This window comes from Tamandua tetradactyla, chromosome 7, assembly GCF_023851605.1.
Source record: "Tamandua tetradactyla isolate mTamTet1 chromosome 7, mTamTet1.pri, whole genome shotgun sequence".
NCBI classification, from domain to species: domain Eukaryota; kingdom Metazoa; phylum Chordata; class Mammalia; order Pilosa; family Myrmecophagidae; genus Tamandua; species Tamandua tetradactyla.
Window position 1 is genome coordinate 90,395,261 of NC_135333.1, and position 25,106 is coordinate 90,420,366.

The window sequence follows — 25,106 nt, forward strand, 5'->3', positions numbered from 1 at the left end:
TCTTCAGTGATGATGTGGTATGTGTGCATTAAACACTGGTTGAATACCTGCTATGTGACACCCACTAGACTAGGAGGCGGGGACACAGATAAGACACAGATCCTTGCACTCAAGAAATTTGTACAAGTATAAAAGATATGAATACGTATGGCACATCGTGATAACTGCCATAATAGAGATGCTGGGTACTCTGACAAAAAAAAAGTTGTACATTTAAGTACGATTGGTGTTGGGTTGAAGGACAACTTGCTAGAGAAGTTGCCTTAAGCTGAGTTTTAAATGAAGAGTAGACATGAGCCACAGTGGAGCAGTAGTGGGAGGTATTTTAGGTGGAAGGAGCAACTGTGCAGAAGCACAGGGATGCGAAGTAGCCCATGGCTGACCAGGAAGCAAGTGGTTGTCACAGTGGACTGAGGGGGGTGAGCCATGGGGTAAGACTTGAGGCTTAAACTTGGACGAGTTCATGAGGGACCTAGTCAGCTGAACTAAAGAATTTAAACATTATCTTGAATTCAATAGAGAGACCTGAAGGATTTTTAAGTACAAGAGAAACTTATCAGATTTGCATTTTCAAAGGATCACTCTGGAAACAACATGGACAGTGGGCTACAGGAGGAAAACCCAGTAGGCAGAAAGGACCGCCGAGAGCTTTCTGCTAGATTATGGATTAGATTTTATGAGCACTGTTCTAAGAGAGTGACCCTAGACAGGAAGGGCATGGAAAGGAAAGACATTTCATGAATATTTAGAAGATAGAATCTTTAGGTCTTCATGATAGCAATCTGCTATTTCATACCCCTGTTGTTAGGGAAAAGAGGAAATTTAAGAAAGTGTCCAGGTTTTCTGACTTGGGCACCCAGGTAAGGATGATATTATTGTTTACTGAGAATGAGGGAAATATGTTGAGTTTGGTTCTGGACATACTGAGAATATAGGGGTCTTCAAGCAAGCACAGGTCTGGAGCTCAGGGTTAAGTCCTGGCCTCAAGAAAGAGATTTAGACATATTAATGTACGGGAAGCAATTGAAATTATGGGCAAGGATGAAGTCATGGGGGAAAGTGTATGGAGTGGGAAGATTTAGGGGCTGAGAACATAGTCTGGGTTTACACTGGCCTAAAGACAGTAAAGAGGGGAGGGGAAGCCTACTCAGAACATAAGAAGACATGGCTCTGCAGTGGGAGAATCTCACAGAAACAAAAGATAGAGACTTTCAAAAAGATGGAAGCATGAAAAGCTGCAAACTGGGACAATGTTTTGAGAATGTATCTGCTTCCAATTTCATGTGCCTTTGGGTGGCTTAGGGAGAGTGCCTATAATTTATTCAGAATGCAGTGAAAGTAGTTTTCAAAGAAAGCTTGCGCTGTTTTGGAAAAAAATCGTATTACCGTAGTATAAAATGCTAGACTAAGAAAGCACATCTAAGGTATGTATTATTCATATCAGAAAGCTTGTTACACTCTGTATGCAAACATATTGTGAATACAAATCAAATACCAGAACAGAGAAAAAATACAAGTAGAAAATTTACTACTTATATAGTTTCACACTTCAAAGGAATGAAATGTTTGACTCACAAGTTCACACCTTTATTCTATTCTACCAGAAACCATGCGATAAAAGTATATTTGAATTTCCTAAGTGTAGTATGTTTGGATTTCACATTAAGGAGCCCAGTTCAGTCAGTGAGTCCTGTTTGCTAAAACATCTATAATCAGAGCAAAAGCACGATTTAAACAAGCCAAAGTTTAGCTTTTGAATATGTGTTGTATATGTATGTCTAATTCCATACCATTAAGGAAGTAAATGATCTTTTCTTTTTGTATGAGTATTTTCTCCATTTTACTTCCCAAATATGAAGTCGGCTTAAAAAGAGAAAAGAAGCTGACTTAATTTGACCCTCTCTTTTGCTTAAGAGAAACTGGAACGTGCCAACCACAGGGCAGGCTGACAAGGAGAGGGCCAGGTACAGTGGAAGCCCCCCACCTGCACACGATGAGCGCGGGACCCTCACCTGGCTGCTTCTTAGTTCTGTGACCTCGAGCAGTCATCGCCTTCTCAGGCCTCAGTTTCTTCAGCTATAAAATGGACATAGTATCAGCTTTATCATTGTGTTGTGAGAATCAAGTGGTGTGTGTGTGAAAATTTTTCCGATGAAATACCATAAATATGAAAGCAATTCTTTTTTTAGACTGAGATGGAAAACGCCTTTTGATTAAGGTTTTATCTTAGTGGTGCTCTTTATTTGGAATATTTATATGCATCTCAATAAAGTTTATTAAATTTTCAATATGTATTATCTTTATTAGAAGAAAAATATTACTAAAAATGTTATTAGAAATACAAATAAAATAATTCAAATGAATAAAATGGTTTGAAGGTAGGTCAAACTTCTTGCAAAACCTGAAGAATGATTGTTGATAAGCCTCTCAGGAGGAAAATTTGGTATGTTGAATCAAAAGCCTTAAAATAGTTGTCAATAAATTATACTTCTAGAAATTTACACTTGGAGAAATAATCAATGATACATGCACCACAACATTTCTTGCCCTATTATTTATAATACCGAAAAATTGGAGCAGTTGAAATATCCAAAATAGAACCTGATGAAATCAGTTCTGGTATAGCTAATCAGTGACTACTCTATTTAATAATTTCAAATCATGTTCTTTCAGAATATTTGAAGATATAGGAAAATACTCATATTTTAGGGTTGAGTAAATAAGGCAAGACTTAAAAAATTATACACTATGATCTTAAATTTTTGTGTGTGTGCTGTATGGTGGGGGTCACATTTCATTCTTTTTCCTGTTGTTGCAGCATCATTTATTGAATTTTTTTTTCTTTTCTCTATTTTTGGAATGCATGGGCCAGGAATCGAACCCAGGTCTCCCACGTGGCAGGCAAGACTTCTACCACTGAACTGCCCTTGCACCACTATGAACTTAATTTTGTTTATCATATGTACAGCACACAGACAGGCATGTACACACATACACAACACAAGCACACATCATCACTAAGTTAAATAGTCAAAGCTGAGTTTTTTGGTATGTATCCACATGTCGAGAAAAGACAGTAGAAAGAGACACTTTAAAATATTAACTGTTATTTCCAGATGCTGAGATTAGGGGTGCTTTTCCCTCAGTTTTTCAAATGTCCTTCCAATAAACAGATGATACTTTTGGGATACAAAAAAGATAAAAATACATGTTTTAAAAAACTAATCAGCCTTTATGCTTTTTTTAATGTTGAAAGTGTTCTTTCACCATCAGTGTATTCATTTCAGGAGTGGTCTGGTAACTGCATTGCTGATACTGGGGAACATACTAATGTGAAATTTAATATTATTGACAAATGACCCAAGTTTCTGGTTTTCAGTAATACTTTTTACCAGCCAGCTAAACTTTTAGATAAAATAAAGTTCATTGATTGAAAGTATGAGATTTTTTAATGCATTTTTCAGGCTGGTTTTAATATAGCGATCATAAAATTGGGGGCTAAGTCATCAATTGTTTTAAAAATAATATTTTTATTTTATTAAATGTTATTTCTAAGAGTATTTTATTCGTTCTCAAGGTTCGCATGAAATCACTTCTCAATAGCACATCAATTATTTCCATTATTTTTTTGTTACCTCGTGGGAATGGTATGCTCATCAGTCTTAATAGGATCTAAACTCATATAGATAGCAATGAGCATTTCAGGTCACCATGTGCTCAGTGATACCACTTGTAATTAAAGATTTAATAGGAATTAGGATTATTATACTAAATCTCATATTTATTTCTCTCTCAAGAATTACAGAAAAGTCATTTCATATAGTTTAATATTTTTTCCTGCTTTTTTATAGAATGGAAGATGGTGAACAACAAGTAAAAATGAAGTCCTTCAGGTACGTTGAACTGTTGAGATGGTACATGGCGGGTGAAAAATGTTGCACATGCAAAACTTTGGCCAATTCTCTGTGATGTCAAGACTGAATCGGTTTTTGAATGTTAGTTTTTTCTCATTTTTTGTGCTCTTAGAAGTAAGGACTATTATCAGGTATCTGTTCCTTTCTTTTCTATTTACATTTTCACTTTTGTACCCTTAAATTTCTCTTAAAATGACTGTTTATTAAAAGCAACTATTACTTTTTTAAGTCCTAGAGAGCCAGGTATAAATATAAATCATAACTACCTATGAGAAGCATCTGATTACTAGAAATAAGTCATAAATCCTTTGTCAATAAGTCGTTTGTTTCAATATATTCTTTGAAGAAAACAAAGATTTTTTCAACATCTGGCAACACAGCCAAATCTGAATTTTGCCATCTCTTCATTTATTCTTTTTCTGATAAGATTCTGCAAAACACTGAAATGATTCAAAATGGCGGTAGCTGTACACAGAATGAAAAGCCAGGCACTGATCATTTATAAAGCAGAAAACTAGCTTCTGAAAAAACATGACTTTCCTCAGTGAAGCCCTTCAGACTTCTTTATAGATGCAGCTCCTTCAAATAAAGTTCCGTATTCAAAGGGTGGTTACTCTACCTTCCTCTGAGTTACCTAGCTTTATAGCTCTTTCCAGTGGCCTTGCTTGTACTTTGCTCTCACTTCCCTCCAAATCGTAGCTCCTTTAGAGAAGACCCCTCCTATTGCCCATTCCTGGAGTCAGGTGTCTCCATCCTTTGCTGCTGCCCTGCTAGTGGGCAGTCCGAGAGAAAGAAGTGATCTTTCTAGCAAGAGTATAGCTGTCACATTATCTTAACTGTAAAATTTCAAGCTAAAAATTGCTTGTGAATAAAATTTGAGTAGATAGTCTGAATTTTATGAATACATACATGTAGTCTTTGCTTCAATTTGAATTTTATTTAGTTTACCCCAAAGCATACAAATGGGGTCAGAGGGAATTAGTCCCATTAGTTCCCCCCTCCTGTCTTTTATGTGGAAAATAACTTTTTAATTTTGCTCTAATTTGAAGTCTGTCTAAGGACAGATACAGGGCAAGTCTTCTACTTAACCTGTTTTCTGTTATATTGTCCCCCTAAACTCTTCTATCTAAAAAATATGGAGTTGCCATGCTCTGAAGGTTGTAGGAGAAAATGACAAATAATTGTAATAAAGTGTGAAAAGCATAGCATAATTCTTCGATTCTGTTATACATTTCCCCCCACATTTTATTTTCTGTGAAATCTTACTATTAGTGATATCTTACTAGTAGTTGGCAGCATTTTTCTTTCTTTGTGATGTACTAGAAATGATGGTGACATAGGTTTGTTGAAATATGGTTCTATGTAAGAGGTATTGAATTAGCTGAGAGAGAGGTAATTAATTATGCAGTAATCAGGAAAAGCACAGAAGAATATAATTTCTGAGCTGGGTTCTGAAGAAGGAATAGGACTTTTCCAAGAATATAAAAGGAAAGGCTATACGAAGCCTAGTGAAGAACAAAGTGTGAAGGAGATGTGAAACACTTGGCATGTTTGAGGACCACCAAGTTGCTTGGCATTGCTGCTGTGTAAAACTTGGGACCATAAGGAAAAGACATGGAGAGATGAAACTGGGGAGTAAAGCCTGAGGAGTTTGGCCATTCCTCTTAGTCAGTGGAAATGCATCGAGCGGTTTTATGCAATGCGTTCAGATGATTTGACTTGTTTTAGAACATAAGTCTAGAAGTAGTGGGTAGGGTAAACTGGAAGAGGTCAAGAATAGTAGAGGAAGGGAAACCTACTAAAAGAGGCTTTTGGTTGTTCAGTGAGCTTTTCATAAGGCAGTGGCAGAGTGGGCAGAAAGAAGACAGATTTAAGACGTATTTTCAGGCTAGGATCTATGCAAATTTGGGATTATTTGGCTCTTCAAGGTGAAGGAGAGAGAAGCTTCTAGAACGTGTCGAGGTTTTTGACTTGGATAGATGTGATGTTACCAACCAAGGTAAACCCTGTAGAAGGAAGAATAAATTAGGGGTAGTGGAGGAAGGGGAATTGAAATGGGGTGAATTGGAGAGAACTTTTGGTTTTGAGTTTCTTGAGAGTTTTGGGGTGCTTAAGAGTCATTTAGATGCAGCAGTCTAGTTCCAAGGGTCTGGAAATGGGTGACATAGGAATGATAGGGATTTAATACTAACTTATTTATGAGTGGTTATGAAGCCTTCTGAGGAAATTAGATCACTACAGGGTGAAGAATGGATGGTGCCACGTAGGGGGTCTTGGTGGACCCCAGCATTGAGGATAGAGGAAGAGCTGGACAAGGAGACGAAGGGAACTGAGCTGAGCAGGGAGAATGGAGGAGGTGTGAGAGAGTGTGACAGCAGCCAGGCAAAGAATGAGATGTCGAATTCAGTGTAAGGATTGTATAAGACAACCTTTGCTAGAATAGTTCTAGTTGGGTCATGATTGTGGAAGCTTGATTTTAATACATGAATCAGTGGCTGGGAAGTAAAAGACTGAGTACAAACTAAGTCTTGGATGAGAAAGGACAGTATTAGCAGGGGGAAAAAATGAAGAATTAAGGAAAGGATTTTTATAGTGGGAAGAAACTTAAGTGCATTTCTAGACCCTTGATGAGGAGGTATGAGAGAGAATTAGGTAAAGATGCTTTAACCATTTAAGCGGTTATGAGAGGAGTTAGCCTCCTCTCATAGAGGGTACATACAAGAAAACCACTGTGACTGTCAGAGACATGACTTAGTTCTTGAAGGTTTAAGGAAATAAGCTAGGGAAGAACAGAGCAAGAGTGGAAGGTGTGGGTAGAGGAAACATGGATTTCGTGATTGCTATCCCTGTTCCTTGCAGCTTCCACCTTTTCTCTCAGCGGCAGCTGCAGAGCTCACGTTGGGAGGAAGAGCAGTCTGTCCTGGCTAGGCTCGATCCCTGCTTCCGTCAGCACCTCCCGGGGTAGCTGTGGATCTGAGGAGTCTTAAATATAAAGGACGTTCTGTTTCCTTCTTAGAGAAGCTCACAGCCAAACCGAAAAGCGGAGGAGAGATAAAATGAACAATCTGATTGAAGAACTAAGTGCAATGATCCCACAGTGCAATCCCATGGCACGTAAACTGGACAAACTTACAGTTTTAAGAATGGCCGTTCAACACTTGAAATCTTTGAAAGGTGAGCTTGAAGATGGCGTCCACACTTCGCCTTGTAAAGCCTTCCTTGTAGTTGAGGTCTCTGACTGGTTTATTTTGTTGTTATTAGCTTTTGAGATTCTGCATAAATGTATCTTTGTGCTTTATGAATGAAGCTTTTCCATATTCCGTATGTGGAGAGAACACTAAATTGATGTCGGAATACTTTGTTCCAAGAAAGCTTTATCTTATACTTACTGTGTGAACTTGAACAGGTTTTTGTGTTTCTGTTTGCTTCCACATTTATAATGTGAAGATGATAATACCTATGCTACAATAACCTCTCAGTATTTTAGAGTCTGAAATGTAGAATACTTATTTAAATTTAAGTTATTGACAGATTCCAATTCTTAGCAAAGGAAATTTCCTAAATCAGTAATTTCACTTAAAGTATTTTCTCTTATATTAGACTTGAGTGAAGAGACCCTCAGTCATAGCCTTTTAGTGTGTGTGTGTGTATGTGTGTGTGATTCTTTCTGATTTTAGCAATTCCCCAACTTGAGCTGGAATTTTAAGTTGATGCGTAATGAAAACGTGTGTGTGTATACACATATGTTTAATAGAAATCATAACTGGTTTGGGAATAACCCCAGTCAAACTTGGGGACAAACTAATGGAACTAGAACTGAGTTTTAGACATACTGAGAAGACAGGAAGACCAGAAGAAGAGCGAGCAGAAGACCACAGAGGAAAAGACTCTTGAAAGTTCAGATTTGTGAAGCTATTAAAGATATTAGAGCTATTTGGCTCAAAGAGTCGAAATATAGAATGAGCAAAGGACGAAGGAGGGTCTTAGTTTAGATCTCTACCCTGCACTGGATGCCAGGAAAAGGAAGCTCTACTGCAGAGATAAAGGAAATTATGCGGGCAGAATACAGGGAACTTGCCAAGTCAAGTAGAAGTGGCTTAGAGGAGAAGAGTATTAACTTGGACTACTTGTGCAAATCAGGGCCCAGGCAAAGAGGATCATGTTCCATAATGAACAGAAGAAGATCTGGTGAAATAAGTTCATTTGGGAGAAGAGGGAGCAAATATGAATTGGGAAGTAAAACTAGAGACAACTAACTGAAGGCTTATTTAATAGTAATTTGTGCAAGTTGTAAAAATAGATATTTTAAATCACCTTCTTTAGATTTGCACAGATGGCAGAAAAACAACTTATGTACCCTAATCGGCTAGTTTTGGGGGTGCGGACCTAGTGTGTAAGAAGGAAAAGAATGTAACACTGATCCTTTCAATGTGATGGAAAGCAGCGCAAGTGCTGGAATACTGCCTGGGACTCTTCCTTTTGGGAGCGTGACTCAAGGTCTTATTCTTGTAACGGTCTATTAGGAAATAAGATTCTCTTTTACCCACAACTGGGGCTTGCATAAATTTTTTGTAATATTTCCCTGAAATCTTTTAGCAATAAAAATTTGCAGGCTCCAATGAGGTCATTTGATTACAACCTTAAAATTACTCAACTATTTTCACATTAGAAATGTCCTGGGGGGGCCTAGGGGAAAAGCCACAGATCCATCAAGTAATTCAACAACAGTAATTGAGCCTCTCCTAGGTTCCTGTCAATGCTGGGATATAAAAATGAATAAGGCAAGGTTGCTGAGCCTGAGGGGTTGGTTCACCGTCTAATAAGGGAGAAAGACTCATAAAGAGATCCTTAAAACCTAGTGCATTAAGTGTTACAGTGGAGCATGAGTAAGATGAGATGCTATGAAACCCAACAGGAAGGAGACGCTGTGTAACTCCAGAGAGGATGCCTTGGAACAGAGCATAGCTTTCACCATGGGCCCACTTCTACACAAAAATGAGAAGGTCAGGCACTCACCCGCAAGTCTTGGCCAGATCCTGTGTCAGCGCAGCTGGCAAGCAAGTTGACTTGAAGAGCATGGACCTGCATTCCAGTGCACTCATCAGAATATAACCCCAGACACCTCGGCAGAAGCGTAGAGGCCGGGTCATCAGAGAGCTGCCTGTAGATCATGTTATTTGGTCCGCAGCATCATTACTTTAAAGGCAAATGATTTGCTTCACTACACTCTATAGCAGTATTTCTCAGATTATCTGGGTGAAGGAAAAGTGGTCCACTCGACACCCCCCACCCCACCCCATCCACCCAGTCCATTGTAAAATGCAGTTAATTACTGGAAACATGATCATGTGCCTGACTCCTTCAACAAAGTTACATTTCTATAAAAGTATCTAGATGCTAATTCTTTTTTTTTTTTTAGCAGTTTTATTGAGACGTATTTACACTCCATACAGTCCCTCCAATGTGTACCATCATTGGCTCTCAGTATAATCACAGAGTTGTATTCACCACCACAGTCGATTTTAGGATATTTTCATTACTCCAAAAAGAAAACCTTACCCCTTATACCTCCTTGTTGTTAACACTTAGGGTTGGTATGTTACCCTTTCACAGTTGATGAAAGAATATTACAACATTATTGTTAACTGCAATCCCTAGTTTGCAGGTTTTTCCCGTATACCACACTTATATTAATACCTTGTAATAATATTTCTTGTAGTTCATAAAAGAAAATTCTTAGAGTTTTACTATTTAACCACAGTCATCACCCACCACGAGGCTCACTGTGTTAAGCAATCCCATGCTTTATCCTCTAGTTTTCCTTCCTGTGACCTACACAGCCCTAAACTTCCCCTTTCAGCCACTTTCACACACCCTTGAGCACTGTTAATTATACTCAGAATAATGTGCTACCATCACCTCTACCCATTTCCACACGTTTACAATCAACCTAATTAGAAATTCTATACAAATTAAGCATTAGCTCCCCATTTTTGACCCCTATTCTATATGCTGGTATATTCTAGATTCTAACTCCCTGACTTTGTTTATTATAATTAGCTCATATTAATGAGATCATGCAGTATTTTTCCTTTTGTGTTTGCCTTATTTCACTCAACGTAATGTTTCAAGGTTCATCTATGCTGTGCCATGCATCACGGCTTCATTCCTTCTTATAGCTGAATAATAATAGCCATAGTATGTATATGCAACAGTTTGTTTACCCATTCATTAGTTTCCAAAAACAACCCTTGGGTTGTTTCCATCTTTGGAAATTGTGAATAATGCTACTTTGAACTTCAATGTTGAAATATCTGTTTGCACCAGTTTTCTGTACATGCCTAGTAGCGTTATTGCCAGATCGTATGGCGATTGTATACTTAGCTTCCTGAGGAACCACCAAACTGCCTCCATAGCAGCTGCCCAGTTCACATTCCTACCAGCATGGGATTGCTTAACGCAGGGAGCCTTGTTGTGGATGATGACTGTGGTTAAATAGTATAAATCTAAGAATTTTCTTTCATGAACTATATAAGAAATGTATGTCATTATTACAAGGTAGTAGTGTAATACCTGTTTCTCCACATCCTCTCGAACAACACTTGTAGTTTTCTGTTGTTTCTTGTTTTTAAACAGCAACCACTCTAGCAGGTGTGAGGTGATATTTCATTGTGGTTTTGGTTTGCATTTCCTTAATAGCTAGGGATGTTGAACATCTTTTCATGTGCTTTTTAGCCATTTGTATATCTTCTTTGGGAAAATGTCTATTCAAGTCTTTTGCCCATTTTAAAATTGGGTTGTTTGTCTTTTTACCATGGATATATGAAGAATTTCTTTATATATTCTGGATATTAAGCCCTTTTGGATATGTGCCTTCCAAATGTTTTCTCTGATTGATTAAGTTACCTTTTTACTTTCTTGAAGAAGTCCTTTGAAGTACAAACATTTTTAATTTTGAGGAGGTCCCATTTACCTATTTTTTCTTTTGTTGCTTGTGCTTTGGGTATAAATGTAATGGTAAGAAACCATTACCTAACACAAGATCTTGGAGATGCTGCCCTACATTTTCTTCCAGGAATTTTATGGCCCTGGCTCTTATATTTAGGTCTATAGTTTTTGTGTACAGTGTAAGATAGAGGGCCTCTTTCATTATTTTAGACATGGATATTCAGTTCTGACAGCACTATTTGTTGAAGAGACATTTCTTTCCTGGTTGTGTGGACTTGGTAGAAATCCATTGACCTGTATGATGATGCTGTGAGCCATTGATTTGGATGGATTATATGGTGTGTGACTATATCTCAACAAAATTTGCATTAAAAAGTCAATTGACCATAGATTTGAGGGTCTATTTCTTAACTCTCAATTCTATTCCATTAGTCAATATAGCTTATCTTTATGCTAGTACCATGCTGTTTGACCAATGTAGCTTTGTAATATGCTTTGAAGTCAGGAAGTATGAGTTCTCCAGCTGTTCAGGGTCCCTTATCCTTCCAAATAAATTTGATGATTGGCTTTTCCATTTTTGCAACGTAGGCTGTTGAAATTTTGATTGGTATTGCATTGAATTTGTAAATCAATTTGGCTAGCATTGGCATCTTAATGCTATCCAATCCATGAATACAAAATATCCTTCCATTTATTTAGGTCTTCTTTGACTTCTTTTAGCAGTGTTTTATAGTTTTCTTTGTACAGGTTCTTTATAGCCAGGGTTAATTTTATTCCTAGATATTTGATTATTTTAGTTGCTATTGCTAATGGAACTTTTTTCTTGATTTCCTCCTCAGATTGCTCATTACTAGTGTATTGAAACAGTACTGATTTTTGCGTGTTGATCTTGTATCCCATCACTTGAACTTGTTTATTAGCTCTAGTAGCTTTGCTGTAGATTTTTCAGGACTTTCTAAATATAGAGCCACGTTGCCTCCAAATTGTGGGAGTTTTACTTCTTCCTTTCCAATTTGGATGCCTTTAATTTCTTTTCCTTGTGTAACTGCTGTAGCTAGAACTTTTAGCACAGTGTTGAATAGCAGCAGTGACTATGGACATCCTTTTCTTGTTCCCTATCTTAGAAAGAAAGGTTTCGCTCTTTCACCATCAAGTATGCTGTTATTTGTGGGTTTTTCATATATTCCCTGTATTATGTTGAGGAAATTTCCTTCTATTCCTATTTTTTAAAGGTCTTTATTGTCCGCAGCCGTCTCGTTCGGCTTCTGATCCCCGGCCGGCGAAGGGAACAGGAGGGGAGAAAGAGACAGACGCAGGCAAACCAACTTAAGTGACAAACACGGGTTCGAGGCACGCAACGGTTGTGAGCACAGACCTTTACTGGAGTTAAGCTTGCATTCTCTGTTACAGGTTCCACGCGGGACAAGATACCCCGCGGGGGAACAACCTCTATGCGGCCGTCAGGTACGGCTCCCTGTGGGTCGTCTCCACCCACCCTGTCCGGGTAACCTCTTATATACTGTGCCCAAACCCAATAGGTTAGTGCCACGTATACAGAGGTGATTGGAAGATAGGGTTGGTGGGCGCGTGCGTCATACGCGGAAACAGGATGCGGGCGCCATCTTGGCTCACTCGATGGGCGGGGGGAACTCTAGAGCAGGCCGCAGCGTGTCCACTAGGCCAGACCCGGGAGGCGGCTCTCCACATCTCCCCCTTTTTTATTTATTTTGACCCAGTGTCTCCATTGATGAGTGAGCTCCCGTGGGCTTGAGCGGCCCACTACATGTTTTGGTGCTTTGGGGAGTCTGGACTAGGCTTGCTAGGCACCAACCAGAATGCCTCCTCATATAGAGACCGGAGAGCCCGTGAACTGGAAACAACGTGACTCTCCCTGCAGTGCTTCGCCTCGCAACTGGGCTAAGCGGGGCTCAGGAGAGCGGCAACCAGAGTCGAGGGTGTCACTAGATGTCTCTGTGCAATGGCCGGAGTCTAGTCTGGCCAGGACCGTGACTCTGCCTTAGAGATCATCCTAAGACCAAAATTATGACATCTGGTGCCGCCTTTTATACCCGGGACACGGCCATGGGCTTTGCAGCAGATCCTGTTTTCGAGCGCCCCGCCCTGAGTGGCCGGGACGGGTCATACGGTGAGGGGAAGGACTGGGTAGCGGGACGGTTGTTGCCAGGAGCATCAGGGGCGAGTGACATAGCCAACATGGTAGTGACACGTAATTGCTGCTGTGTCTGGAACAAGCGTTCTAACAAACATTTAACAGTGACTAAGCCCACTAATAGTCCCACTGCCACGAGGATCCAAGTAGTCAAATTGGGCCAAGAGAACCATGAGGTGACTCGGTTCCACAGACTTTGTACAGTCTCGCCCAGTTTGGAAAGGTCGAAGTCAACGGGGGTCAACTTGATATCCCCAAGCACTCGAAGGTCTGAATCCACCTGTTGGGAGAGGTTAGTAAAGGTAGGGAGGTTTTAAAGCTGGTCCCCTTTCTATACGATAGAAGGGTGACTAGCGCTCCTGTTGTCATCTTGTCGTTCGTCGCCATCATCAGCAGAGTTGGAGACCAGATCTGGTGGCTCTGGTTGGAGGCTTATCAATTTTCTGGGCAACAGTTCCTTGGCGTCCTCGGGCGACGTCACGGTTCTCACCAGTCTTTCCGGAACCCACACAGGTTGACGTCCTGGTTCCTGGGGAAAAACACAAACAGAGCCTCTGGCCCAGCTGAGCACTGGGTCAGGGCCTTGCCATTGTCCTGACAGGACATCCTTCCAACGGACTAGACCTCTATGTGGAGGACTCGGAGTAGTATGCTGAAGAGCAGGTGTCATTCCTAGTGAATTTTCATTTAAAAAATTATATGTAAATAAGGCTACAGACAGTTGAGCCTTCGGGGACAGGCCGTGGCCTATTCCTCTAATGGTTTCCTCCGCCTTGCACGTCGGCCAGGCGGAGGGCCATTCCTGTTGTCTTATGATCGACCGATCGGCCCCGGTATCTAGCAGGCCCATGAAGGGTCTGCCTTGTACCTTAATAGTTAGCATGGGTCGAGACTCCAGGGACATATGGAGGCCTTCAAAAACTTCTCCAGTAGATCCAAACCCTTTATTTCCTCTCTGTCTGGTTCTACTCGGGAAGGATGCATGTAAGCTGGGCAAGAGCAGGAGCTGTGCCAGCTTATCACCCTCTGCAATGACTAGGGTGCCTTGCTGAGACTGAACCATAACCTGGGCAAAGCCTGTGAAATCCGAATCTACAATGCCTGGTATAACTGTTAGTCCTTTCAGGGCTGTGGATGCTCTCCCTAATATGAGCCCAACAGTCTTCGTTGGTAAGAGCCCTTTAAAGGAGGTCCCCACCAATTGGACGCCCATGGAGGGGGTCAGTACGAGTCTGGAGGTGGCACGGAGGTCCAGTCCGGCTGATCCAGAGGATGCACGAACTTGGACAGGTGCTGCGTTGTCGAATGGTGAGCAAGGGGGCGGGGGCCCACCACGAGGGCGGACCCCCTCTGCCCGTTTTTTGGAGCCTGCTCAGGACGGCCGGAGAGGCGTTCACCCTGCGCACTGAAGGCTGACCTACAGTCTTCTGCGCGATGGGGTCCCTTGTGGCAACGACCGCATAGTCTAGTCGCCGCGGGCGGCCTCTCAAATTGTTGAGTGACGGGTGGTTGGTCTCTATTGGGGCAGTTTCTCTTGATGTGTCCTGACTGGCCACAATGATAACATCCTCTTGGCTTTGTTCCTAGGTCTTTGGATTTCTTTGCAGCTACTTGTAAGGAGCTGGCTAGCATGGCAGCTAGACCTGCATTAGTTAACGGGCTACCAGCATCTCTGCAGAGCCGAACCCATTCCGTCAGGTTTTTTCCTCTGTTTTGTGCTAGGATAACTTTACATTCCTTGTTGCACTGCTCAAATATCATTTGTTTAACTACAGTCTCTGCCACTCCTGGATCTGAGAAAATTCTCTCAGCCGCAGTTTGCATTTTGGCTACAAAATCCACGAAGGGTTCTGTGGGGCCCTGATGTATGTTGCTGAGTGAGGCTTGAGCCTCTCCCTCACCTGTCAGCTTTTTCCAGGCTCCTACGAAACAACGGAAAATCTGGGCGTAGACTTCTTGAGGGAACCCTGTTTGATTCTGGGAGTGGGCACCTTTCCCCAATAGCATATCTGCATTCCACCCGCCACGTCTCCCCGCTGCGTTTTTTGCGGCTTGTTCCTCAGCTAGCTCCTCAAACCATGCTTTCCAATCTATATATCGGCCCTGTGGTAAACAAGCACGGACCAGCTGAAAAATATCTGCGGGTGTATGATTCAGGGTGGAAAGGTTTTCAACCATATTCAAGGTAAAAGGAGCATTGGGGCCATACTGATGGACAGCTTGCCTCAATTCCCTTAAAACTTTGTAATCATATGGCTCATACTGGTTATTACCTTGGGGATTGATAATAACTGGGTACATTTCGGAGGCTGGCTCTGGCTTAAGTGGTTGGTAACCACCCATCATACCGAAAGGTCTAAAGGCTGAAAAGGGGTTCCATTTCCAGAAATGTCTCCCTCCATCACTTGGTGACGTAAGGTCTCGAGGGCTCGCGTACGCAGGCAGGGGGTACAGCTGTAACTGCCCCTCCCTAGACCAGCCTGTAGGGGGTTCCGGGTCTCGCAAAGGAGGGCCACTGTAATTACCTAATTCGGCCACCAGAGGGAGCCCGTGGTGAGGGTTTTTGGCGAGATCACCAAAACCATTCACCGGAAACCGCCGCGCCCCTGCAGCAGGCGCTGGCGGGGCGGAAGGCTGCGTGGGTGAGACAGGGGGCCTCCCCCAATCGATCAGCGGAGGCACGTCTGCACCCTCGGTGTCATTACTATCTGACTCCGAGTCAGAGTCGTCCGAACTAACGTCTGACTCTGGCGGCTTGCAAGTTGGCGGCTCACTCTTACAGGAGCCGCCCGCAGACGAAGCTGACCGAGTCTCTTGAAGCGCGTGCCGTTGCTTCAAGAGGGTCTTTAAAGGGTCTAACAAAGGTGAACTTCCTGACTGCCCCATGCTTGCAGTCGGCACTGTACCTTAACCACTCGGGGAGCTCTCCCGAGCCACCGGGGCTACCTGAAAGCCCGCGGCCCTTAACTCTCACGTAATAGGAAGCACTCACCTTCTCGCGGTGATCAGGCGCGGGAAGTCCGCTGCGAGCTCAGGATGCACGTCCTTCTCAGTTCAAGAAGAGACAGTACGGCTCTCCTTGCAGAAGAGGTGTCGAGAGAGAAGGTTCCCCGTACGGGCCACCACTTGTCCGCAGCCGTCTCGTTCGGCTTCTGATCCCCGGCCGGCGAAGGGAACAGGAGGGGAGAAAGAGACAGACGCAGGCAAACCGACTCGGGTGATAAACACGGGTTCGAGGCATGCAACGGTTGTGAGCACAGACCTTTACTGGAGTTAAGCTTGCATTCTCTGTTACAGGTTCCACGCGGGACAAGATACCCCGCGGGGGAACAACCTCTATGCGGCCGTCAGGTACGGCTCCCTGTGGGTCGTCTCCACCCACCCTGTCCGGGTAACCTCTTATATACTGTGCCCAAACCCAATAGGTTAGTGCCACGTATACAGAGGTGATTGGAAGATAGGGTTGGTGGGCGCGTGCGTCATACGCGGAAACAGGATGCGGGCGCCATCTTGGCTCACTCGATGGGCGGGGGGAACTCTAGAGCAGGCCGCAGCGTGTCCACTAGGCCAGACCCGGGAGGCGGCTCTCCACACTTTATCAAGAAAGTGTGCTGATGGGATTGAGAAAGCCTTCTTGACCAAAAGTGGGAAGAGAGAAATGAGACAAAATAAAATTTCAGTGACTGAGAGATTCCAAACAGAGTCAAGAGGTTATCCTGGAGGTTTTTCTTACACATTATATAGATAGCCCTTTTTAGTTTATAGTGTATTGGAGTAGCTAGAGGAAAGTACCTGAAACTTTTGAACTGTGTTCTAGTAAAGCCTTGATTCTTGAAGACGATTGGTTTTACAGTGTGCCTGTAAAACCTTGTATCTGATGCTCCTTTTATCCAGGGTATGGACAAGATCAGTAAAAATAATAATAATAATAATAAGGATTAAAAAATAAATTAATAATAGTGAGGGATAAGGGGTAAAAAAATGGGTAGATTGAAATTCTAGTGGTCAGTGAGAGGGAGGGGTAAGGGGTTTGGGATGTATGAGTTTTTTTTATTCTTTTAATTTCTTTTTCTAGAGTGATACAAAAGTTCTAGAAATGATCATGGTGATGAATATATACTATGCAATAACATTGTGAGCCACTGATTGTAACTATGGACTGTATGTATGTGAAGATTTCTTAATAAAAATATTTAAAAAAAAGAAAGTATGCTGAAGTTTCCCAAATGCCTTTCTGCATCAATTGAGATGATTATGTGGTTTTTCCCTGCAATTTGTGAATGTGGGTATATTACATTAATTTTTTTGTGTTGAACCACCCCTTGTTCATAGTGTATAATTATAGTTATCTTCCCCCTAGATGCTTATTCTTAATTTCCATACTTACCTCTTCACCAATGCTGGTGGCATTGGTCTGCAGACCACGTTTGGAGTGTCTGAGCTCTATAGCATGCACCTTCTGACAGCTTTTGGGCCTCCTATATCTGATCTAAATACAGAGGAGCAGAGAGTGTGGGTTTTGTAGGCAAACCCGGGTTCAAATCCTGGCTCCCTGACTTAATAGTTATGTGACTTGCTCAACTTATTTAATGTTCTAATCCTTACCTTTCCACAGTAGAATATGGATCACACGTTGGCCTCTAGGGTTGTTGTTAAGAGTAAAGAATAATGCACATAAAGCTCCATTAGTGAATGGAGGTAGTAGAGGTAATAGTAGGTTGTCATTTTGATCGTTTTTTTTACCAACTGAAAAACATAAGCAGTCAGGCTTTTTTGTTTGTTTTGCCATCAGTAATAAATTTGAGAGCCAAATTTGTTACTCCTTGTTCTAGTTTGCTAGCTGCCGAAATACAACACACCAGAGATGGATTGGCTTTTAATATAAGGGGATTTATTTGGTTAAAAATGTATAGTTCTTCAGAGGAAAGGCAGCTGACTGGGTTCCAACAACTTTCCCTGGGGTGATTCCTTTCTGCATCTCCAAAGGCCTGAGCTGAGCTGCGAGTGCTGAGATAGGTATGCTGAGCTGCTTGGGCTGTGCAATGTTGAGCTCTCTTATTTAAGCATACAGCCAATTAAATCAAACATCATTCATTGCAGCAGGCACGCCTTCTAGCGGACTGCAGATGTAATCAGTGGCAGATGAGAGTCACTTGCCATTGGCTCATGTCCACATGTCCAGAGCAATAGAACTAGGTGCCTTCACCTGGCCAAGCTGATACCTGAACCTAACTATCACACTCCTCTTGGACGTGTGAACAGAATGTCACAACATGCATTCTATTGATCACCCTCACTCTAGCTTCGTTGATTATACTTTTACCACCCTCTTTTTATCTTTAGTGTATCCTCACTTCCTTACCTGCCAGAGTTCACCCTTTCCTGCTGATTTACATGGGCAGGGTTCCCCAACATAATTCTACTGGGTTCTGGTGAATACCTGGAAATGTCCCAGCCTTATTTGAAATTGATCTATTGCTGTTCGCTGGCCTGGCACTCAGTCTTCTTTCATCCCTTTCTCAGCTCCTTGTTACAGTCCTGCCAGGCCATTGTGTAGTAATAATAATAGCACCACATTAGTTATGGGAATTCTTTGAGCCTGGAATGAAGGTAGGTTCCTAAGGAGATTTTCTTTTGCTTATGCTGGGCTCTAGGTGGTGTTACCACGCTGAGGTAACTGACATACTGTTCGGTACCAGTCTACCAAGTAGTAGCATGAGGTGTTTTTTAACTGCTCTTGGGTTTTTTGTTTGTTTGTTTTTCTCTACCACTTAGGTAATTTGTGAATTAGGCTGCAGATCCATCCAAGGGCCAATATGTGGTTAAAATGTCTCAGGGCATTACCCCACCTTTCTTGTAGAAGCAACTTTTCTTGCAGTCCCCAGGCGCAGGGGGTTGAGGTTACGTGCTTTGGAAGTGTAAGCTTGGAAAACTGATTTAGCTCTGAATCATCCTTTCCATGAGGTATTTAGGGACGTCCCACCTTTGTGAACTGTCCTCTACACTGTCCACCTTTGTGGCCATGAAGGGCTTCCACGAGTCAGGTTGGGGAATGCCACCAAGGCAGATGTGATTTTGATGCTTCTCTTATCTCTCGAGTCAAATTTGTACCTAGTCATTCCATATTGTTTTGTTACCTTTCAGCTGCTTTAGGGACATTTTTTCTTTTTAGTATAATAAGCACTGTGCTAAGGGCTTAACATGCATTATTTCATTTATATTTTCTATATTTTTATGTAGTCGCCATGTGATTTTTTTTTTTTTTTTTGCATGGGCAGGCACCGGGAATCGAACCCGGGTCTCAGGCATGGCAGGTGAGAACTCTGCCACTGAGCCACCGTGGCCCACCCAAATGAATTTTTTTTGTTTTTTGTTTTTGACATGGGCAGGCACGGGAAATCGAACCCAAGTCTCTGGCAAAGCAGGTGAGAACTCTGCCACTGAGCTACCATTGTCTGCCCTCATGTGATCTTTAAAGGGGCTTTCTTACTTGAAAATCTTATGAACCAGTAAATGTGTTTAGACTTCCAGAGTCTCAGCATTCATTGTAATTCGTATGATCAGTTTCAATAAGTTAAGAAGTTTTAAAAATAGCTATATAGATTTCTAAGTATTGTTGCATGCATATTTTATTTAAATGCTTTTTTTACATATAAAACTCTTATTGTCTGCACATTTGAATAACAAGGAATATGTTCCAGAAATTTAATCTAAATGCAAGAAATTTTAATCTAGAAATACTGGAGAAAGATCATCACTACAAAAGAGGTCTTAGGGCTGCTAAAAGAGAAAATAACCATCATCATCGCCATGACCACAAAGCAGGAAGAGTATTGCTTATATTTATTGAGCACTTACTACATTTACCTCTTTTTACGACCTGTTTATTTTTAGGCATGACAAATTCTTATGTGGGAGATAATTATAGACCTTCATTTATTCAGGATAATGAGCTCAGACACTTAATCCTTAAGGTAAGTATACAGATTTATTTCTTTATGTTTATTTGAAGGGCAGAGAGGCACATTTTCTTTAATTGGCTCCCTGTTATAAATACACAGGCTCTCTATTAAACTCTATTTTCCTTTAATATAAAAATTTAGGTTTTAGAAGTAGCCATGCCTTATTAGTTTGGGCTATTGAAAGTGGAGACAGAAAATAGGAACAATCCAAAATCTGAAGCGAAGCTCGTCTTTTATACTAACCTGCTTGCACTGCCTAATGTACTCCTGTCACATACTGCAGGGTGTGTCCCCACTGTAACCTCTCCCTCCTGCAAAGCTGGTTGACCCTGGATCCTGTTCCCTCTGGGTCCTGGTCCCTGCAGAGTAGCGAGCCGCTGAATTCTTGTTAGTCATTTCTGGCCTCATCACTTCATGGGCACGGGTTTCCAGATTCACCCAACTAGAGGTTTATTTGGAACAGAAAATAGGATCTTTTAATTAATTGGCTTCTGCTCCCTGGAGGTGATAAATGTCCATGTGCTAGGACTACTGGGCTTAAAGCCATGAAAGATTGTTTACAGATATTTTTGTCCTTTTTTCTTTTTTTAATTTGTTTTGAAAGCCACTGTGTTATTTGAACAGTTGAATTTAAACATGGTACAAAGGCATTTTGCAAATAACAAAAAACCCCACATTGTTGAAGAGTGAAATGTACAGTTGCACTTTGGAAGCTTTCTCACCAATTTTTAAGTGTTTTTCAGTGATAACTCAATGTAACCCTGGACCAGCCCCCTATTTGGCTTGAACACATCCACCTAATTCACCTCATATATTTATGATTGGTAAAGATTAGTCCAAGGAAGTGTCAGTTGAGAGTGCCCGACTTATCCTCTCTGTGTCCATACAGACCTGCGTGCATTTGGGGTGTCTCATAGGAGCTTTCCTGGGTAGATCTTATGGGAACAGATGATATATTTGAATTTTAAATTTTAGCTTTCAAGTGGATAATACATTATAATTATTCAAAACCCAAAAAAGTATAAAAAGATACACAGTAAAATGTCCTCACCCCTTCCTTGTCCCCATCCACCTGGCCCTTCACCCCAAAGCATCCACGGACAGCTGCTCTGGTTGGAGTTTTTTTTATATAGATTTTCTTTATGTAGTGCATTGGACGTGATGCAGTAAAGAGATTTCTTCTATTAGGAAATACCTCAACTGAATATTCAGTGGCTGAACTTTGTACCTCCAAAACATTAGTTTAGACTGGGATTCAATTTAATGTTCTTTATAAATCTTTTTACATCTTAAGAAAATTTCTTGACACTAATTTTACTGGGCTCTGTGACCCCTCTGTGAGTTGTATTGCCACAATAATTTCCTCAGAATTTGCATGTGTGTGTGAGACAGAAGATATTCTGACATATTCACTTTTACTTTTTTAATCCCTAGACTGCAGAAGGCTTCCTATTTGTTGTTGGATGTGAAAGAGGAAAAATTATCTTCGTTTCTAAATCAATCTCCAGAACACTTAATTATGATCAGGTATCCAAAACTTAATTATGATCAGGTATTTCTGAGTGTTTACTGTAAGAATTAAATTTAACTGATTTAATGTTTAATTTTTTTTTAACAAACACATTTTAAATGTACTTCTCCTGAATCCTTTTTTTCCCATTTGGATGTGGGATTAAGTTCTACTAAATTAGAGCTTCAAAGGAGATGGAAAGAGTGTGGATTTTTATTACTGGTATTAATATTCATTTTCTGGCCTTTAGCAAGTTGCTTAATTTTACAGAGCCTTGGCTTCCTCCTATGGAAAAAAATGGGAGTGATGATTATATTTGTTTCTCAGAATGTAAAGACGATATGAGGTATCACATCTGAGAGTATCTGGAAAGTATTAGCTACCTTTCTCCAGTCCCTCTGAGACAATATTATTATTTATTAAGTTCTGTGCATAGTGTTATAGCTTTTGCTCTAATCACTGGCAACAAACTAAAAAATAGTCTTTATTTAAATTGCTTGGTAATTTAAATTACCCTCCTATTACTGAACACCATTTGGTTTAAACTAGTTTCTTAAAAAATTGCAGTACTGAAACTAATATGACAGAGTGAATGAACTAGTACCTACGATCTTATTAAAAATAGAAATTGGGTAGACCACAACTTTAACTCTGAATAACTCCCATTCACTTCAGCCTCTTTTCCCTACAAACGTAAAAATTTGGGGGGATATTAGACATTCATAGATAATGAGTTAAATAATAGAAAAGGAGATATTATGAGGCTATATGCAGAAGAATCAAGAACCAAATGAATTATACCGCTGATTATGTCTGGGGACACAAAAGTGGTGCATGACTTGAATAGTCTGTCTTATAACTGGAGATTCAGAATATCAATCACACACCCACACCCAGTAAGATAACTGACAATTCAAGGTGTCACTTAAATTCCAAAACCATGACATGGAGGTCAGTGCCTCTGTGTGCTGACTTTGATTTCAGAGACTGTCCAGGAGACTCACTGTCTGTGCAGAAGGATTTTGGAATTCCCATGATGCAGAGTCTGCCCCTCAGCTTTGCAGATTTAGAAACCTGGTTTCTGATGAGGATGAGAGTTAGTTATACTCTGAACATAGACTTCCATGAACCAGACACACAATAGACTGTTGCATAAATCAGATAGGTGTTTTTTTTTAGTAAGAGGTGTCTAACTGCCAGCCAATCCATACTCCTTGATTCAGCTGGTTCACTTGTTCTGTCTTCTATAGGAGTGTCCACTTGGGTAATAAAGGAGGGCAGAAGACAGGTGATCAGTGTGGGTGAGGGAAGGCTTCACATACAAGGTAGAATGTCTGCCAAGCTTTTCAGAAGGGAATCTTTAAGGGGAGAAGAAAAGCAAAGGAAGATATTTTGAGCCAAGAGAGATGCCTAGGGAGTTAAAAGCAGTTGGCCAAAGTGGTCAGGGAATTGAGTTTGTAGAGAAGGGGTAATGAATTCCAGGTGACAAGACCATGTAAGCAAAGGCTCCGACCCAGTAATGCTTTGCATGTTGGGAGGATGAAATGGTAAGAAGGAGATGTTCTGGACTGGATTTTGTGTTTTAACAGTATGGTAAATCTCTGAGTCACACCATAAAATCACAGATGTTCTTTGACATCCATTTCTCACAGTATTATCTCTTTCCTTTTACTGAAGATGAAAAGGTTGAAAGTAAATCATAATGTGATTCAGAAGTAAGATATGTAATTTGGAGAATGTTTTTTATTACACAAGCATTCGTTAACAGCCCCGATGATAAGGTGTTTATAAGTGGTCTGCGTGTGTCCAGGCGTGGTACTTTGCACATGTATTTTTTTTTCCTGTCTACAAATGTCGCCCTGCTTCTAACACTCAGTTATATTATACAGTACAGTGGCTGTATCTTTGAATGTAAGAAAAAGTAGCTTTTCAAAAAAGGAGGAGTATCTACCATATGTCTGTATGAGGAAACGTAGAATTATATACTAATTTTCAATGAACATCTACCTTATGAATAGGCTAGCTTGACTGGACAAAGCTTGTTTGACTTTTTACATCCAAAAGATGTTGCCAAAGTAAAGGAACAACTTTCTTCTTCTGATATTTCACCAAGAGAGAAACTAATAAATGCCAAAAGTAAGTGCTTATTTCAGTGCATGTACCAATTTTTGTAAATAAATTGTTACTTAAAAGTACAGCAATACAATGTTTTTTAAAACAGCTAATTTTGCTTTTATTGAGAGGAGAATTAGTGAACTTTTTCATTTTCACTTTAATTTTATTTCATTGCATCTAAATTATCTGTATTATCAACTCTCTGGGAGAAATAAAGATAAACTGCCAAGTATTTATAAGTTACCAAAATTGATTGCTTGGAAAATATATTTTCTGGTCTATTTCAATTTGGGGTTTACTGTACAATCATGTCATTGCTGTAAACAAACATTTCTTTTTTTCAACTTATGCAAAAATGTAATCAAGGATTAGAAAACATTAGGAGATGAATTTCACAATTATTTGAAAGCATTCTTTTCTACCTATTCTCTTGCCTCTTCTGCTGTGAAAGCTGGTTTGCAGGTTGACAGTAATTTCTACACTGGAAGAACTCGTATGTGTTCAGGCTCAAGAAGATCCTTTTTCTGTCGGATAAAGAGTTGTAAAGTCTCTGTGAAAGAAGAGCAGGAAGGCCTACCCAACTCAAAGAAGAAAGGTATCATCTTTTTTTTTTTCTTCTTTTGCATGGGCAGGCACTGGGAATTGAACCTGGGTCTCTGGCATGACAGGCGAGAACTCTGCCACTGAGCCACCATGACCCACCTGAAAAGTATTATCTTTTAAATGTTAAGTGCTTTAAAGCATGGATATAAAATTAATATCCTAAATATTTTCTATATAGAAAAAACAAAATGTATAGAAAAGGTAAATAATTGAGGGCAAAAGCATTTAGGAAAATAAAATAGTTTTAACATTTTTTATTATGAAATATAAATATATACAAAAAAGCATTAAATTTCAAAGTACATTGTAACAAGTAGTTATAGAACAGATTTCAGAGTTTGGTTTGGGTTATACTTCTACAGTTTCAGGTTTTTCCTTCTAGTTGCTCCAAGACACTGGAGACCAAAAAGAAATATCAGTATAATGATTCAGTAGTCACACTCATTTGTTAAAGCCTAGCTTCTCTGTTTAACTCCTTCTTCTTTGATCCTTCTTCCAATCTTTTGGGATATTTGGGCTATGCCCATTCTAACTTTTTCATGTTGAAAAGGGGTGTCAGCAGTATGGGATGGGGGACGGAACTGATTGATGTTCTTGGAGAGACTGGCAACTTGGAATTTTGGGACTTATCTGGCCTAGCAACCATCTGAAGGTTTTAGGTTTTTGGAGAGTGAACTTAGTGCTGAAACTTTTGTAGGATCGCAAATAGAGAGCACTGGGTGTTCTTCACTGTTAACAGGAATCATGTTGATTGGGGTTGGCAAACCGTGAAAATTAGCAATATCTAGCTGAAGCCTGCATAAGAGTAGCCTCCAGAATAGCCTCTCAATTCTATTTGAACTCTGGTAACCACTGACACCTAATAAAATAGTTTTTTAACCAGA

The 25,106-nt window shown here is 40.6% G+C and overlaps 1 protein-coding gene across 2 annotated transcripts in view; it reads left to right on the forward strand.

The window, feature by feature from the left end:
- Positions 1-25,106, forward strand: part of BMAL2 (basic helix-loop-helix ARNT like 2) — an 85,336-nt gene that overhangs the window by 32,607 nt on the left and 27,623 nt on the right. For both annotated transcript variants that reach the window (XM_077170383.1, XM_077170384.1), the window contains 6 exons: positions 3,852-3,893; positions 6,931-7,088; positions 19,927-20,006; positions 21,429-21,521; positions 23,523-23,640; positions 24,071-24,214. In XM_077170383.1, coding sequence (XP_077026498.1) covers positions 3,852-3,893; positions 6,931-7,088; positions 19,927-20,006; positions 21,429-21,521; positions 23,523-23,640; positions 24,071-24,214 — 635 coding nt within the window. The remainder of the gene's footprint in view (positions 1-3,851; positions 3,894-6,930; positions 7,089-19,926; positions 20,007-21,428; positions 21,522-23,522; positions 23,641-24,070; positions 24,215-25,106) is intronic.